The sequence below is a fragment of the Bufo gargarizans genome, chromosome 8 (genome assembly GCF_014858855.1).
Source record: "Bufo gargarizans isolate SCDJY-AF-19 chromosome 8, ASM1485885v1, whole genome shotgun sequence".
NCBI classification, from domain to species: domain Eukaryota; kingdom Metazoa; phylum Chordata; class Amphibia; order Anura; family Bufonidae; genus Bufo; species Bufo gargarizans.
In genome coordinates, this window is record NC_058087.1 from 15,084,464 (window position 1) to 15,098,601 (window position 14,138).

The following is a 14,138-nucleotide window of genomic DNA, read 5'->3' on the forward strand; positions in this document are numbered from 1 at the left end:
AGCGTAACTTCGGCCTTCCCGCTCACCGCCTCATATGCGACGTGCCCACCAGGTGGAACTCCACCTTGCACATGCTGGACAGACTGTGCGAGCAGCAGCAGGCCATAGTGGAGTTTCAGCTGCAGCACGCACGGGTCAGTCGCACTACAGAACAGCACCACTTCACCACCAATGACTGGGCCTCCATGCGAGACCTGTGTGCCCTGTTGCGCTGTTTCGAGTACTCCACCAACATGGCCAGTGGCGATGACACCGTTATCAGCGTTACAATACCACTTCTATGTCTCCTTGAGAAAACACTTAGGGCGATGATGGAACAGGAGGTGGCCCAGGAGGAGGAGGAGGAGGATGAGGAAGAGGGGTCATTTTTAGCACTTTCAGGCCAGTCTCTTCGAAGTGACTCAGAGGGAGGTTTTTTGCAACAGCAGAGGCCAGGTACAAATGTGGCCAGCCAGGGCCCACTACTGGAGGACGAGGAGGACGAGGATGAGGAGGAGGTGGAGGAGGATGAGGATGAAGCATGGTCACAGCGGGGTGGCACCCAACGCAGCTCGGGTCCATCACTGGTGCGTGGCTGGGGGGAAAGGCAGGACGATGACGATACGCCTCCCACAGAGGACAGCTTGTCCTTACCCCTGGGCAGCCTGGCACACATGAGCGACTACATGCTGCAGTGCCTGCGCAACGACAGCAGAGTTGCCCACATTTTAACCTGTGCGGACTACTGGGTTGCCACCCTGCTGGATCCACGCTACAAAGACAATGTGCCCACCTTACTTCCTGCACTGGAGCGTGATAGGAAGATGCGCGAGTACAAGCGCACGTTGGTAGACGCGCTACTGAGAGCATTCCCAAATGTCACAGGGGAACAAGTGGAAGCCCAAGGCCAAGGCAGAGGAGGAGCAAGAGGTCGCCAAGGCAGCTGTGTCACGGCCAGCTCCTCTGAGGGCAGGGTTAGCATGGCAGAGATGTGGAAAACTTTTGTCAACACGCCACAGCTAACTGCACCACCACCTGATACGCAACGTGTTAGCAGGAGGCAACATTTCACTAACATGGTGGAACAGTACGTGTGCACACCCCTCCACGTACTGACTGATGGTTCGGCCCCATTCAACTTCTGGGTCTCTAAATTGTCCACGTGGCCAGAGCTAGCCTTTTATGCCTTGGAGGTGCTGGCCTGCCCGGCAGCCAGCGTTTTGTCTGAACGTGTATTCAGCACGGCAGGGGGCGTCATTACAGACAAACGCAGCCGCCTGTCTACAGCCAATGTGGACAAGCTGACGTTCATAAAAATGAACCAGGCATGGATCCCACAGGACCTGTCCGTCCCTTGTCCAGATTAGACATTAACTACCTCCCCATAACCATATATTATTGGACTCCAGGGCACTTCCTCATTCAATCCTATTTTTATTTTCATTTTACCATTATATTGCGATGCTACCCAAAGTTGAATGAACCTCTCCTCTGCCTGTGTGCTAGGCCTAAATATATGCCAATGGACTGTTGCAGTGGTGGCTGACATGAAGCCTGATTCTCTGCTATGACATGCAGACTAATTCTCTGCTGACATGAAGCCAGATTGTCTGTTACGGGACCTCTCTCCTCTGCCTGGGTGCTGGGCCTAAATTTATGACCATGGACTGTTGCAGTGGTGGCTGACGTGAAGCCTGATTCTCTGCTATGACATGCAGACTGATTCTCTGCTGACATGAAGCCAGATCGTCTGTTACGGGACCTCTCTGCTCTGCCTGTGTGCTAGGCCTAAATATATGCCAATGGACTGTTGCAGTGGTGGGTGACGTGAAGCCTCATTCTCTGCTATGACATGCAGACTGATTCTCTGCTGACATGAAGCCAGATTGTCTGTTACGGGACCTCTCTGCTCTGCCTGTGTGCTAGGCCTAAATATATGCCAATGGACTGTTGCAGTGGTGGGTGACGTGAAGCCTCATTCTCTGCTATGACATGCAGACTGATTCTCTGCTGTCATGAAGCCAGATTGTCTGTTACGGGACCTCTCTGCTCTGCCTGTGTGCTAGGCCTAAATATATGCCAATGGACTGTTGCAGTGGTGGGTGACGTGAAGCCTCATTCTCTGCTATGACATGCAGACTGATTCTCTGCTGTCATGAAGCCAGATTGTCTGTTACGGGACCTCTCTGCTCTGCCTGTGTGCTAGGCCTAAATATATGCCAATGGACTGTTGCAGTGGTGGGTGACGTGAAGCCTCATTCTCTGCTATGACATGCAGACTGATTCTCTGCTGACATGAAGCCAGATTGTCTGTTACGGGACCTCTCTGCTCTGCCTGTGTGCTAGGCCTAAATATATGCCAATGGACTGTTGCAGTGGTGGGTGACGTGAAGCCTCATTCTCTGCTATGACATGCAGACTGATTCTCTGCTGTCATGAAGCCAGATTGTCTGTTACGGGACCTCTCTGCTCTGCCTGTGTGCTAGGCCTAAATATATGCCAATGGACTGTTGCAGTGGTGGGTGACGTGAAGCCTCATTCTCTGCTATGACATGCAGACTGATTCTCTGCTGACATGAAGCCAGATTGTCTGTTACGGGACCTCTCTGCTCTGCCTGTGTGCTAGGCCTAAATATATGCCAATGGACTGTTGCAGTGGTGGGTGACGTGAAGCCTCATTCTCTGCTATGACATGCAGACTGATTCTCTGCTGTCATGAAGCCAGATTGTCTGTTACGGGACCTCTCTGCTCTGCCTGTGTGCTAGGCCTAAATATATGCCAATGGACTGTTGCAGTGGTGGGTGACGTGAAGCCTCATTCTCTGCTATGACATGCAGACTGATTCTCTGCTGACATGAAGCCAGATTCTCTGTTACGGGACCTCTCTCCTCTGCCTGTGTGTGTGCTGGGCCTAAATATATGCCAATGGACTGTTGCAGTGGTGGCTGACGTGAAGCCTCATTCTCTGCTATGACATGCAGACTAATTCTCTGCTGACATGAAGACAGATTCTCTGTTACGGGACCTCCCTCCTCTGCCTGGGTGCTGGGCCTAAATATATGCCAATGGACTGTTGCAGTGGTGGCTGACGTGAAGCCTCATTCTCTGCTATGACATGCAGACTGATTCTCTGCTGACATGAAGCCAGATTCTCTGTTACGGGACCTCTCTCCTCTGCCTGTGTGTGTGCTGGGCCTAAATATATGCCAATGGACTGTTGCAGTGGTGGCTGACGTGAAGCCTCATTCTCTGCTATGACATGCAGACTGATTCTCTGCTGACATGAAGCCAGATTCTCTGTTACGGGACCTCTCTCCTCTGCCTGTGTGTGTGCTGGGCCTAAATATATGCCAATGGACTGTTGCAGTGGTGGCTGACGTGAAGCCTCATTCTCTGCTATGACATGCAGACTAATTCTCTGCTGACATGAAGACAGATTCTCTGTTACGGGACCTCCCTCCTCTGCCTGGGTGCTGGGCCTAAATATATGCCAATGGACTGTTGCAGTGGTGGCTGACGTGAAGCCTCATTCTCTGCTATGACATGCAGACTAATTCTCTGCTGACATGAAGACAGATTCTCTGTTACGGGACCTCTCTCCTCTGCCTGGGTGCCGGGGCCTAAATATCTGAGAATGGACTGTTCCAGTGGTGGGTGACGGGAAGCCAGATTCTCTGCTATGGAACCTCTCTCCAATTGATTTTGGTTAATTTTTATTTATTTAATTTTTATTTTAATTCATTTCCCTATCCACATTTGTTTGCAGGGGATTTACCTACATGTTGCTGCCTTTTGCAGCCCTCTAGCTCTTTCCTGGGCTGTTTTACAGCCTTTTTAGTGCCGAAAAGTTCGGGTCCCCATTGACTTCAATGGGGTTCGGGTTCGGGACGAAGTTCGGATCGGGTTCGGATCCCGAACCCGAACATTTCCGGGATGTTCGGCCGAACTTCTCGAACCCGAACATCCAGGTGTTCGCTCAACTCTACTCATGAGGAGTGGGCCAAAATACCTGCTGAGAGGTGCAGATGTCTCATTGACAGTTACAGGAAGCGTTTGATTGCAGTGATTGCCTCAAAAGGTTGCGCAACAAAATATTAAGTTAGGGGTACCATCATTTTTGTCCATGCCTGTTTCATGAGTTTATTTTTTTACATAATTCTGTTGAAGCATGGTTGAAAAACAATGTCTGACTTTCATTGGTTAACATTTATAGAATTTTAATTTATTATTACTTTTGTCAGATTAAAGTTATTTCTGTGACCATTGTGACTTTTTCTTTCATTGACCAAAGGGTACCAACAATTTTGTCCACGTCTGTATATATATATATACTATTATTTTAATTTACTATATTTTTCGCCCCATAAGACAAATCTTTTTCCCCCCAAAAGTGGCGAATGCTGCCATTTTTACTTTGCTAACACTGATACATCGCAGGCCGAGATGCTGCACAGCGCGGCCTGCGATGTATCAGCAGGGAGGGAGGAGGAGCGGGAGGCCGGCAACTGCTGTTGGAATCTCGGTGGGGCCTGGTGCAGTCACTGTACTCTATTACACCGGGCCCCGCACACAGCAATCCATATGTAAAGTGTAGGCAATCTATATGTAAAGTATAGCAATCCTCTGTGGTAGCTCAATGCACGTAGTACTCACTATGAAACTCCCGTACTAGCAGGCAGGTTGGCCGGTCACTCACTTCGTCACGCGCATGCTCTGCCTGCTTCATTATTAAAGTGGGAGGAGAATGCGCGTGACGAAGTGAGTGACTGGCCAGCCTGCCTGCTAGTACGGGAGTTTCATAGTGAGTACTACGTGGATTGCGCTTCTGCAGAGGATTGCTATACTTTACATATGGATTATCTACACTTTACATATGGATTGCCTACACTTTACATATGAATACTGTACTGCTGTGTGCGGGGCCCGACGTAATAGAGTACAGCGACTGCACCGGGCCCCGCCGCAATTTCAACACCAGTTGCCGGCCTCCACCCCCTGTATTAGGGGTCACTATTTACACAGGGACTCTATTATGGGGGGCATCTGTGGATGACACATATATAGCATAAGATGCTATATATGTGTCATCCACAGATCCCCCCATAGCAGTGTCATCCACAGATCCCCCCATGTCAGTGTCATCCACAGATCCCCCCATAACAGCGTCATCCACAGATACCCTCCCATAACAGTGTCATCCACAGATGCCCCCTGTGAGGAATATGGATTAATATTTACTGTCAGCCATGTCCTCACACCCCCATTTGCTGACAGATAGCGGAGGTAGTGAACTCCACAGGAGGGCCCTGCTTCAAAGCCCCAGCCCTGCTTGTCATTTGATTCACCTTTTGGTAGGTTCATCAGTATACATGCAAAATACGTTTCCACCCCCCCCCCCCCAGCCATCTGAGTGTCAGCTGGCAAGAAAGAAAGCCCCAGGGAGTCCAGGCTTCAAGGAGGCCCCAGGTGGAGAATGTCGCACCTCAGTCCACCAGTTTGGAGCCAAGTTAAATCCTGCACGAAAACCCCCTGCAGGGGGTATCAGTCCTTGCCCAGGATCAATGAGACCTCCCAGACATGTTGGCACCTACCTTTCATAAAGAATTATTAATCACCTGGCCATCACAGGCGCAAACCGGATACATATTTGTGTCCCGGTGGCCACGATGTACGTGCCCATGGTCTTTGTTTAATGGGACGAGGTCAGGGGAGGGAGATATCCATATCTCCCCATAGAAACCACATAACGGTACCAGGTTTGGACTCTACTTGTAGCCGGAACCCAGGCAGGTCTGTTGGTCCCAGAACCATCTCTCTGTGACCCTCTGGTCTGGTTTTGTGGGTCATTTTCTGCCAGCCCAGAAGAGGGGGAGTGGACCCCTCCCTGAGGCCGGGAGGAGAGGGGCCGGCTACAGGTTAAAAGGCTTGAAGAAAGGTCACATCTTACAAATGTGTTTAAAGGAACCCAATAACTAGCTGAGATCATGGCCATTCATGTGGACTCCAGCAAAGAACATCTCACAACCAAAAGGAACTTTCATCTTACCCGGTAACTGACTTTTACTCTGCTTAACCCTGTGGTACCCATATAACCCATATCTGTAACCTCAGACCACTGTGTATATTCTCTGTGTATATTGTGTTAAATCTAGGGTGCCCTTACGGCGATTAAATATATAATTTAATCTTGTGCTATCTTGTATCTCGATCACGAATCCCCACGTCCGTGTTTTGATCTAGTTATAAGCTACCGCGGGTTGGTTTCTGACCCTATATAATCCCGTTAGCGGACCGGGCTTATATCAAACGAGAAGCTGGTAGCAGATTTCCCATGCTGAGATAGCACTGTTTTTTTTGCGGCAGTGAAAAGGCTCTAAGCTTGTTGCCTCTCTGTGCCCATGTGGACAGGAGGTGTGTTTGTAAACTGTACCAACCTGACCTTACCTGCTCCTCCCGGAGGGCGTAAAGTCACGTTTTTGGTAAACCCGTGACCATACCGCTTCTTCTGACCTCGACGTAAGCGACGTCAAGCGGGCACGAGGTGTGGTATTGGTCACACCTCTATAACAGTGCGATCCACAGATTTCTCATAACAGTGCCACCCACAGATCCCCATAACATTGCCATCCACAGATCCACAATAACAGCGCGTCATCCACAGATCCCCCATAATAGTGTCATCCACAGACCACCATTAGTTCAAAACCAGTGGCGTACCGCCCATAGAGGCAGACCACGCCACTGCTATGGGGCCCGCGGCACTGGGGGGCCCGTAGCGCAGATAAGGCCCCGCCCACTGATGACCAGCAGCCGGCTATGCGGCTGCTTTTCTCCCCAGGGCCCCCCCCCATGTTTAGCTGAATCGCCTCCCAGAGGCGCGGCTAAGTCCTAGACACCCGCCCCCCTCCTCAGCGCTGCGCTCTGAAACACCCGATCCTCCTCTCGTCGGCGTCCCAAATCCCGCGCAGGCGCAGTGCCGGCGATTGCCTGCGCCTGCGCTCTGATAATACGGCTGAGGGCAACAGCTTCAACATCGTCACTGGGCATGCGCCGAGCCCAGTGACGATGTTGAAGCTGTTGCCCTCAGCCGTATTATCAGAGCGCAGGCGCAGGCAATCGCCGGCACTGCGCCTGCGCGGGATTTGGGACGCCGACGAGAGGAGGATCGGGTGTTTCAGAGCGCAGCGCTGAGGAGGGGGGCGGGTGTCTAGGACTTAGCCGCGCCTCTGGGAGGCGATTCAGCTAAATGATGGAGGCGTTAGAGTTTTCATATTTAGGCGGGCACGGCACTAATCAGAGGGGCACCGTGGAGAAAGAAAAACGCCCCTCTGGGCTCCAGTCCGGCTTACAGCAAGAATCGATTTTTAGAAGAAAGGACAAGACTGACATGGAAAAGAAGAACACAGATGGAAAAAAGGTACTTTATTAAACATGGATCCATGATTACCTTTTTTCCATCTGTCTTGTTCTTTGGATTGTGAGTCTTGTCATTTCTTCAAAAAATCGATTCTTATGATATGTAAATGACGCTGTAAGGAGCCCAGAGGGGCGTTATTCTTTCTCCACTGTGCCCAGGAACGCCCCTGTGAAGTGCCGTGCCCGGCTAAATTTGAAAACTAATAACGCCTCCAAGTTCATCTAAATCGCCTCCCAAATCCGATCCTCCTCTCGCTGGCATCCCAAATCCCGCGCAGGCGCAGTGCCGGCGATTGCCTGCGCTATGATAAGATGACTGACGGCACTGCGCCTGCGCGGGATTTGGGATGCCGGCGAGAGGAGGATCGGGGTGTTTGCCGCAGAGCGCGGCACTGAGGAGGGGGGTGTTGAGCACTTAGCCGTGCCTCTGGGAGGCGATTTAGATGAACTTGGAGGCGTTATTAGTTTTCAAACTTAGCCGGGCACGGCACTTCAGAGGGGCGTTCCTGGGCACCGTGGAGAAAGCATAACGCCCCTCTGGGCTCCTTACAGCTTCATTTACATATCATAAGAATCGATTTTTTGAAGACATGACAAGACTCACAATCAAAAGAACAAGACAGATGGAAAACAGGTACTCTGTTAAACATGGATTCATGAAAAAAAAATTGGGGGTAAATTGCTAGTGACAGATTCCCTTTAAGGCTACTTTCACACTTGCGTTCAGAGCGGATCCGTCTGGTGTCTGCACAGACGGATCCGCACCTATAATGCAAACGCTTAGATCCGTTCAGAACGGATCCGTTTGCATTAACATGAACAAAAAAAAAAAAAAACATTTTTTTTTTGTTCATGATAGTGCAAACGGATCCGTTTTGACTTTACATTGAAAGTCAATGGGGGACGGATCCGTTTGAAAATTGAGCCATATTGTGTCAACTTCAAACGGATCCGTCCCCATTGACTTACATTGTAAGTCTGGACGGATCCGTTTGCCTCCGCACGGCCAGGCTGCAAGCAGCGTTCAAGTGTCCGCCTGCTGAGCGGAGGACAGACGGAGCCATACTGATGCATTCTGAGCGGATCCGCATCCACTCAGAATGCATTAGGGCTGGACGGATCCGTTCGGTGCCGCTTGTGAGAGCCTTCAAACAGAACTCACAAGCGGAGACCCGAACGCAAGTGTGAAAGTAGCCTAACATGGCACCCCAAATAAGGAGACCTGCAGGCTGCAGCAGATATCCCATGTGACAGGTCACCCCCAGGAAACCCCTAACAGTTTCTGTAGGTCATGTATAAATTTATTTAATGGGGGTGTGGCATGGGAGGAGCAAAGTAAGGAAGTGGGAGGGGCCATGGTGGGTAGTGGGCGGGGTTAAGGGGCCCAATTCAGATTTTTGCTATGGGGCCCAGTGATTCCTATGTACGCCTCTGTTCAAAACCCACCAAAAGCCTACCTTTTTCTTCATAATATTTTTTTTCTTAATTTCCTACTCAAAAACCTAGTTGCATCTTATGGGCAGGTGCATCTTATAGGGCGAAAAATACAGTAGTGTTTTCGATTTCTGCTACACCATATATCTAATTTATTAGTTTTGTAACTATTTATGATGTGAAAAGGCATTGGAGTTACAGAAAGTGGTCAAACAAGGATACATTTGTACTTAATATATTCTGGAGCTAGAATAATTCTACTTACTTCTCTTGCATCAACTGCTGCATACATAATAGGCATCCATCCTTTAAAAGTAGCCTTTGAAGAAAAAATTATATTTTTGTTACTGAACATAATGGTTCGTAGTATTACACATTGAAAAATATTTTAGGATCTTCACAGAAGGATGTCAGCTGGTTGGAATTAGGACAGGCTTTAGTTTGATAATGGTCGGCTTGGTTCCTTCTGTGGACCCCCCCCCCCCCCCCCCACGTATGCACTGTCCGGTGTGTGGACCTAAATAGCAGTGTCACGCAATGCCATCATGTCATGCTCAAGTACTACTAACATATGGTGAGCAATGGCCAGGTCCATCAATAAAATCATCTAAACAAAACTGCTCCATGGTGGCCAGAAGCTTCAAGTACCAGGCTATTTCTGGCATCCCCTTTAGAAGGAGTATCTAATGTGACCAAATGTTGAAGATGTAGTTACACCACACCACAGGAGAAATAATAAAGGCATGCATTTTATCTCAAAACTTTTATCTTCAACTGCCTAAGTGTTTTAAGCCGGTTATGGCTCTCAATCATAGCCTTAGGTTAAAAGCTATGATTAGGAGCCATGACTGGCTCAAAAATCACTTGGGGCGCAAATACCTCTTTTTTTTAAATATGTTTTGAGATAAAATGCACGTCTTTGTTATTTCTCCTGTGGTGTGTTGGAACTAAATCTTCTTAATTAGGATACACACCGGTTGCTGACCCGGTATCCTTTGTTCAACATACCCACCAAACGCCAGGATTGTATACATGCAATGGTAACGGTGAGCTGATTGTTTCTTATTGTCGTATCCACCTACACAGCATATATATTTTTTGGGTTGATAGATAATGCACCGAGTGTGACCCAGCAGATCACCCAGGAACCATCTTTGGTGATAGATCAGGGCATTGTGGGTGGAAATGTTCCGAAGACTCTGTAACTGGTGCAGTTCTAAGGGCACTGCATCACACAATTTTATGGGACACTGCAGATAGAGATCTATGAGGTTGGGGTCACTATGGACCTAAAGGAGTTGCTCTAGACTACTAAGTCAGACAAGTGTGATAGGAGGCACTCTATATTTTCCTTAATTCAAAATGTCCTCTATTAGATGAGTTGCCTCAGTGATAGCGAGTAGAAAGCAGCTCTTGCTGTGAGGTCTTGCAGCTGTATATACAGTACATTGATGAATCCTACAGTATGTCATGATGTAGGTCCAGTGGTGCTGACCATAGACCCTACAGGGAAATTACCTAGTGGGCCGATACACAGGCAGCCATCCGAGCACTACTTATGGCCGCTGTCCAGGTACATAACGATCTGATGCTTTCTTTGCACTAATTAATTCTAGGAGCACCAGGTGCTTATGTACCTTGCCAGTGGCCAAAGGTGCCCTGCTTAATTCAACAGTATCACCAAACTCAGTATGGTCATAGGGCAGTATTTGACTTTGCTGGAGTGGTATTTTGTGCTGCCCTATGCTATTTCTGGCACCACCTACTTCTATTGTCACTGCCTACTTTTGGCTTGTGTTGGTCCTGCCTACTTGTGTTTCCAGGCCCTATATCAGTTTGGGATTTTCTACAACTTGGGGCCACTTTTAGTTTTTTTCCAGGGCCACTTTAAGTTTCCAATTTGTCCTTGTGTAGGTCCCCAGTGACTTGTCACTAGTGATGCAGGGGCTTCTACAGCAGAACAACACTAGATTCCCAAAAGGCAATTTGATGCAAACAGACTTTAATACCTAATTTGTAGGGTAGGCATTATTAAATGAGTTTAGGGAAATTCTATGCTACTTACCACTTGAAGTAAAGCAAGGTATCCTGCTCCAACATTATCAAAATTCACTTTCAGGTTCTGCCATAGAGCAGTCTTGTTTTCCTTGGCTGTTTGATTACATTCTGATTCATTATTAACTTGAGTGTAAAGGAAATCTTTACCCGACGTCGTATTAACACAGTGATAATATTTTCCTGCAAAAAGGTTGACTCCCATTATGCTGAAAATCAACCAAAATATAAGGCAGACCAGCAGCACGTTCATGATGGAAGGAATCGCTCCGATCAAGGCATTCACAACCACCTAAAAAGAGAAATATTATTATTGTATTTGTTGTTTTAAGGGATTGCCCAGGATTAGAAAAACATGGTTGCTTTCTTCAAAAACATTTTTTTTTTTTTTTTAAATCCTGGACAACCCCTTCAAATAGTATACTATACCAAAATCTATCTATTAGACCATTTTACTCTAAGGGAATATTCACAAGTAGTTTTTGCGTGGTGTTTTCCATAACTTTCAAGGTTCTTTTAGCGTTTTTTGCACATACTTTTTTGGTGCACTTTTTGTGTCAACGCCAGATCTTAGCTGAAAGTCTTTGGGAAATAAATGGTCAATAAAAAAAAACAAGGCACAGACCACCGGCATTATATAAAGCATATGTCTAAATGCTGTTAATAATAGCTCAGACATGATTGCAGACTGATTATCATGTATAAAAAGATTGAATTAAAAAAAAACTACGATCATAAAATAAAAAGAGTTTCACTGCCTGGCTTTAATAGGCAGAAAAAAATTATAGACCACACATTCCCTTTAAAGACATATACCTTTTTTATTATTATTTTGTTTCTTTGCATTCTGGTTGTCATCACTTGTAGAAATGAGCGAATTTTACAAAAATTCAATTTGCCGGTTCGTCAATTTTTTGGGGAAACATTCTGTTTGAGCCGAATAAATTTGTGGCGAATTACGCTAAAAAACGTCTATTTCCTGGCTGCAGAGAGCCTTTATAGTGGTGTAGAACACTGTGTCTTGTAATAACACGCATAGGGAGTCTGCTGTGGTAGTGAAACAATACTGTAAGTCCGTATGACATGCAGATGACAGGCGTCACAGGCAGAATCACTGCACAGTTCACAGGTCAATGTTAGCGCCAAGAAGAAGCACACTCCTTTTACACCGTCGTCAGCTGATTCCACATAGATGTCTACAGAACCTGTTCTATTAAACGTTTATACAAGTAGAGCCCCCCAACAGAGTGGAGAGGGTGTCAGCAGAGGTTTGTGTTGACGTCATTGATTATTTTGCCTTTCCTCTCATCCGTCAAAACAATAACACCCAAAAACGGATCCTGTATGTGAAGCATCCGCCTTTACTCGGTCAGCATTTGATCAGTAATCCATCAATATTGCTAATGCCAAAAAAAACAGGAGTGGATCCAAAACAGAGATGACACGAGAATTGAATAGTTGCATGTCTTCTGTGTTTTGTACCCACTCCTGCTTTTGGCTACCAAATAACAAGCCAATTCTTTTTTTTTTTTGTTATGGGGGAGAAAAAAAAAACTATATTTAACAAACAGGATATGAACACACATAAAATACAACACAGTAGGGGCAAAACCACAAGATTTAAAAGACAAACTGAAAAAACAAAGTGCTTCATCAATAAGAAGGGGTGACCACGATGGTAATGCATATGGATCAAGAAATGTATGGGGTTATGGCTGATAACTGGAGGACAGTCCAGCAAACATGTCGACTCCAGCTCATTCTCTGATGAGCTGGGTTGCGGATAAGTGGATTCTAAAGTGTCTGAAGAAATGCGAGTAAAGACATTGGAATAAATTGTCCACTTTCTCCAACGTGACCTCGTCCTTTGATTTATAAAAAATCATTCCATAAAGTTTTGAAGTCCTCTGCATGGATGGCATAAGAAATGTCCATGCGAGGTTCAACGGGCACAGAGAAAACAAGCTCTGTGACCAACACTGATCCAGACACGTCATACCCAATCCACATCGCTGCTAACCACGTAAGGTCATGAGAACTGATCACCAGCTTATCGAAACAACAGTCAAAGTTTCTTTGGAACCATGTCCCTACGATAGCCATGAGCGCCTTGGAGCTGTTATACAGGAAGAGTGGGAGGCAAGTAAACGTCTTTGGTAACACCTCCAATAGATCATCCTCTGTGTACGTCCCGCAGAACCAACTTGTCCACACAATCCGGTCCTCTGTGCTTGCCTTGGTAAGTGGAGGCTTTGATGAAATCTGTATGAGCATAGCCAGTGGATCTCTGTCCTTTCCTTTGAGTCCAGGTAAACAGAAACATTTGGTTTTTAGGTTCAGCTCTGAGCCCACTTCACTGGCAAGACCCTACAGCTTCTCAGCAGCTATGTGGGCAGACAGGTGTTTGGAATACTCTTTCAGTCTGGTGTATGAGAAATTATAATCAGTGTCATGCTGTACAGAGTCCATTGTTTTTGAAGGAGCAAAGGAGCCTGTGCCGGATCAAGAGTTTCCTCCAAGGGGGTGCGGGATTGTTATTTTAGACAAGCTTCGCAATGCAGACAGTCGACAAGCAGAGGTCAAGCTTCCGGGAGGATACCTCGAGCTGTGAAAATGACTACTCCTTCATCCTCATGACCTACTTCTGGGGGTTAACACCCCATCGGTTGCTGTTTGCATATCCTTGTGATGAATGATATTGCCGTTCACTGACTGTAAATTGAGATATTGAGAGGCAAACATATAAAACTCTGCCACCATCTTTCTAGGCGCCACGTTTCCAGTACCCTCAGCCAGATTTACCAGCATCTGTTCAAGGACATGAAGCACTGGAATGACATAGTTCATCCCATCCCGTAGTCCTGCGACTGACAAATAACGTGGCCTCCTCAAAGGGCCTGAGCAAACAGCAGGTGTCACACATGAGCTGCCACTGGCAGACATCAAAGTTACACAGGAGACTACTCCTGTCCGCTTGGATCATCAATAAAACGTTGATGGCCTTTCTCTGTTCATACAGTCGGTTCAACATATGGAGGAAGTCCCATAGTTGGAAACGTCGCATATCAGCCTATGTTGGGAATGCCGTTCTGCCGCTGCAGCTCAAGGAGGGTGTGCTTTGCGGTGTACAAGTAGCTGAAGTGCATGCAAAGTTTCCTGGCCATTTTTACGATGTCTTGCAGATAGGTGGAAGATTTCAGGAACCGCTTGACAACCAGATTGAACAAGTGTGCAATGCAGGGCGCATGGCTCA

General features: G+C 47.2%; 1 protein-coding gene across 1 annotated transcript in view; it reads right to left on the minus strand.

Moving 5' to 3' along the window:
• Window positions 1-14,138, minus strand: part of LOC122944650 (sodium channel protein type 2 subunit alpha-like) — a 181,434-nt gene that overhangs the window by 22,562 nt on the left and 144,734 nt on the right. Inside the window, exons 24-25 of the mRNA XM_044303168.1 lie at window positions 10,896-11,177; window positions 9,096-9,149 (exon numbers count right to left, since the gene is read on the minus strand). Of these exons, the coding sequence (XP_044159103.1) occupies window positions 9,096-9,149; window positions 10,896-11,177 (336 nt within the window). The remainder of the gene's footprint in view (window positions 1-9,095; window positions 9,150-10,895; window positions 11,178-14,138) is intronic.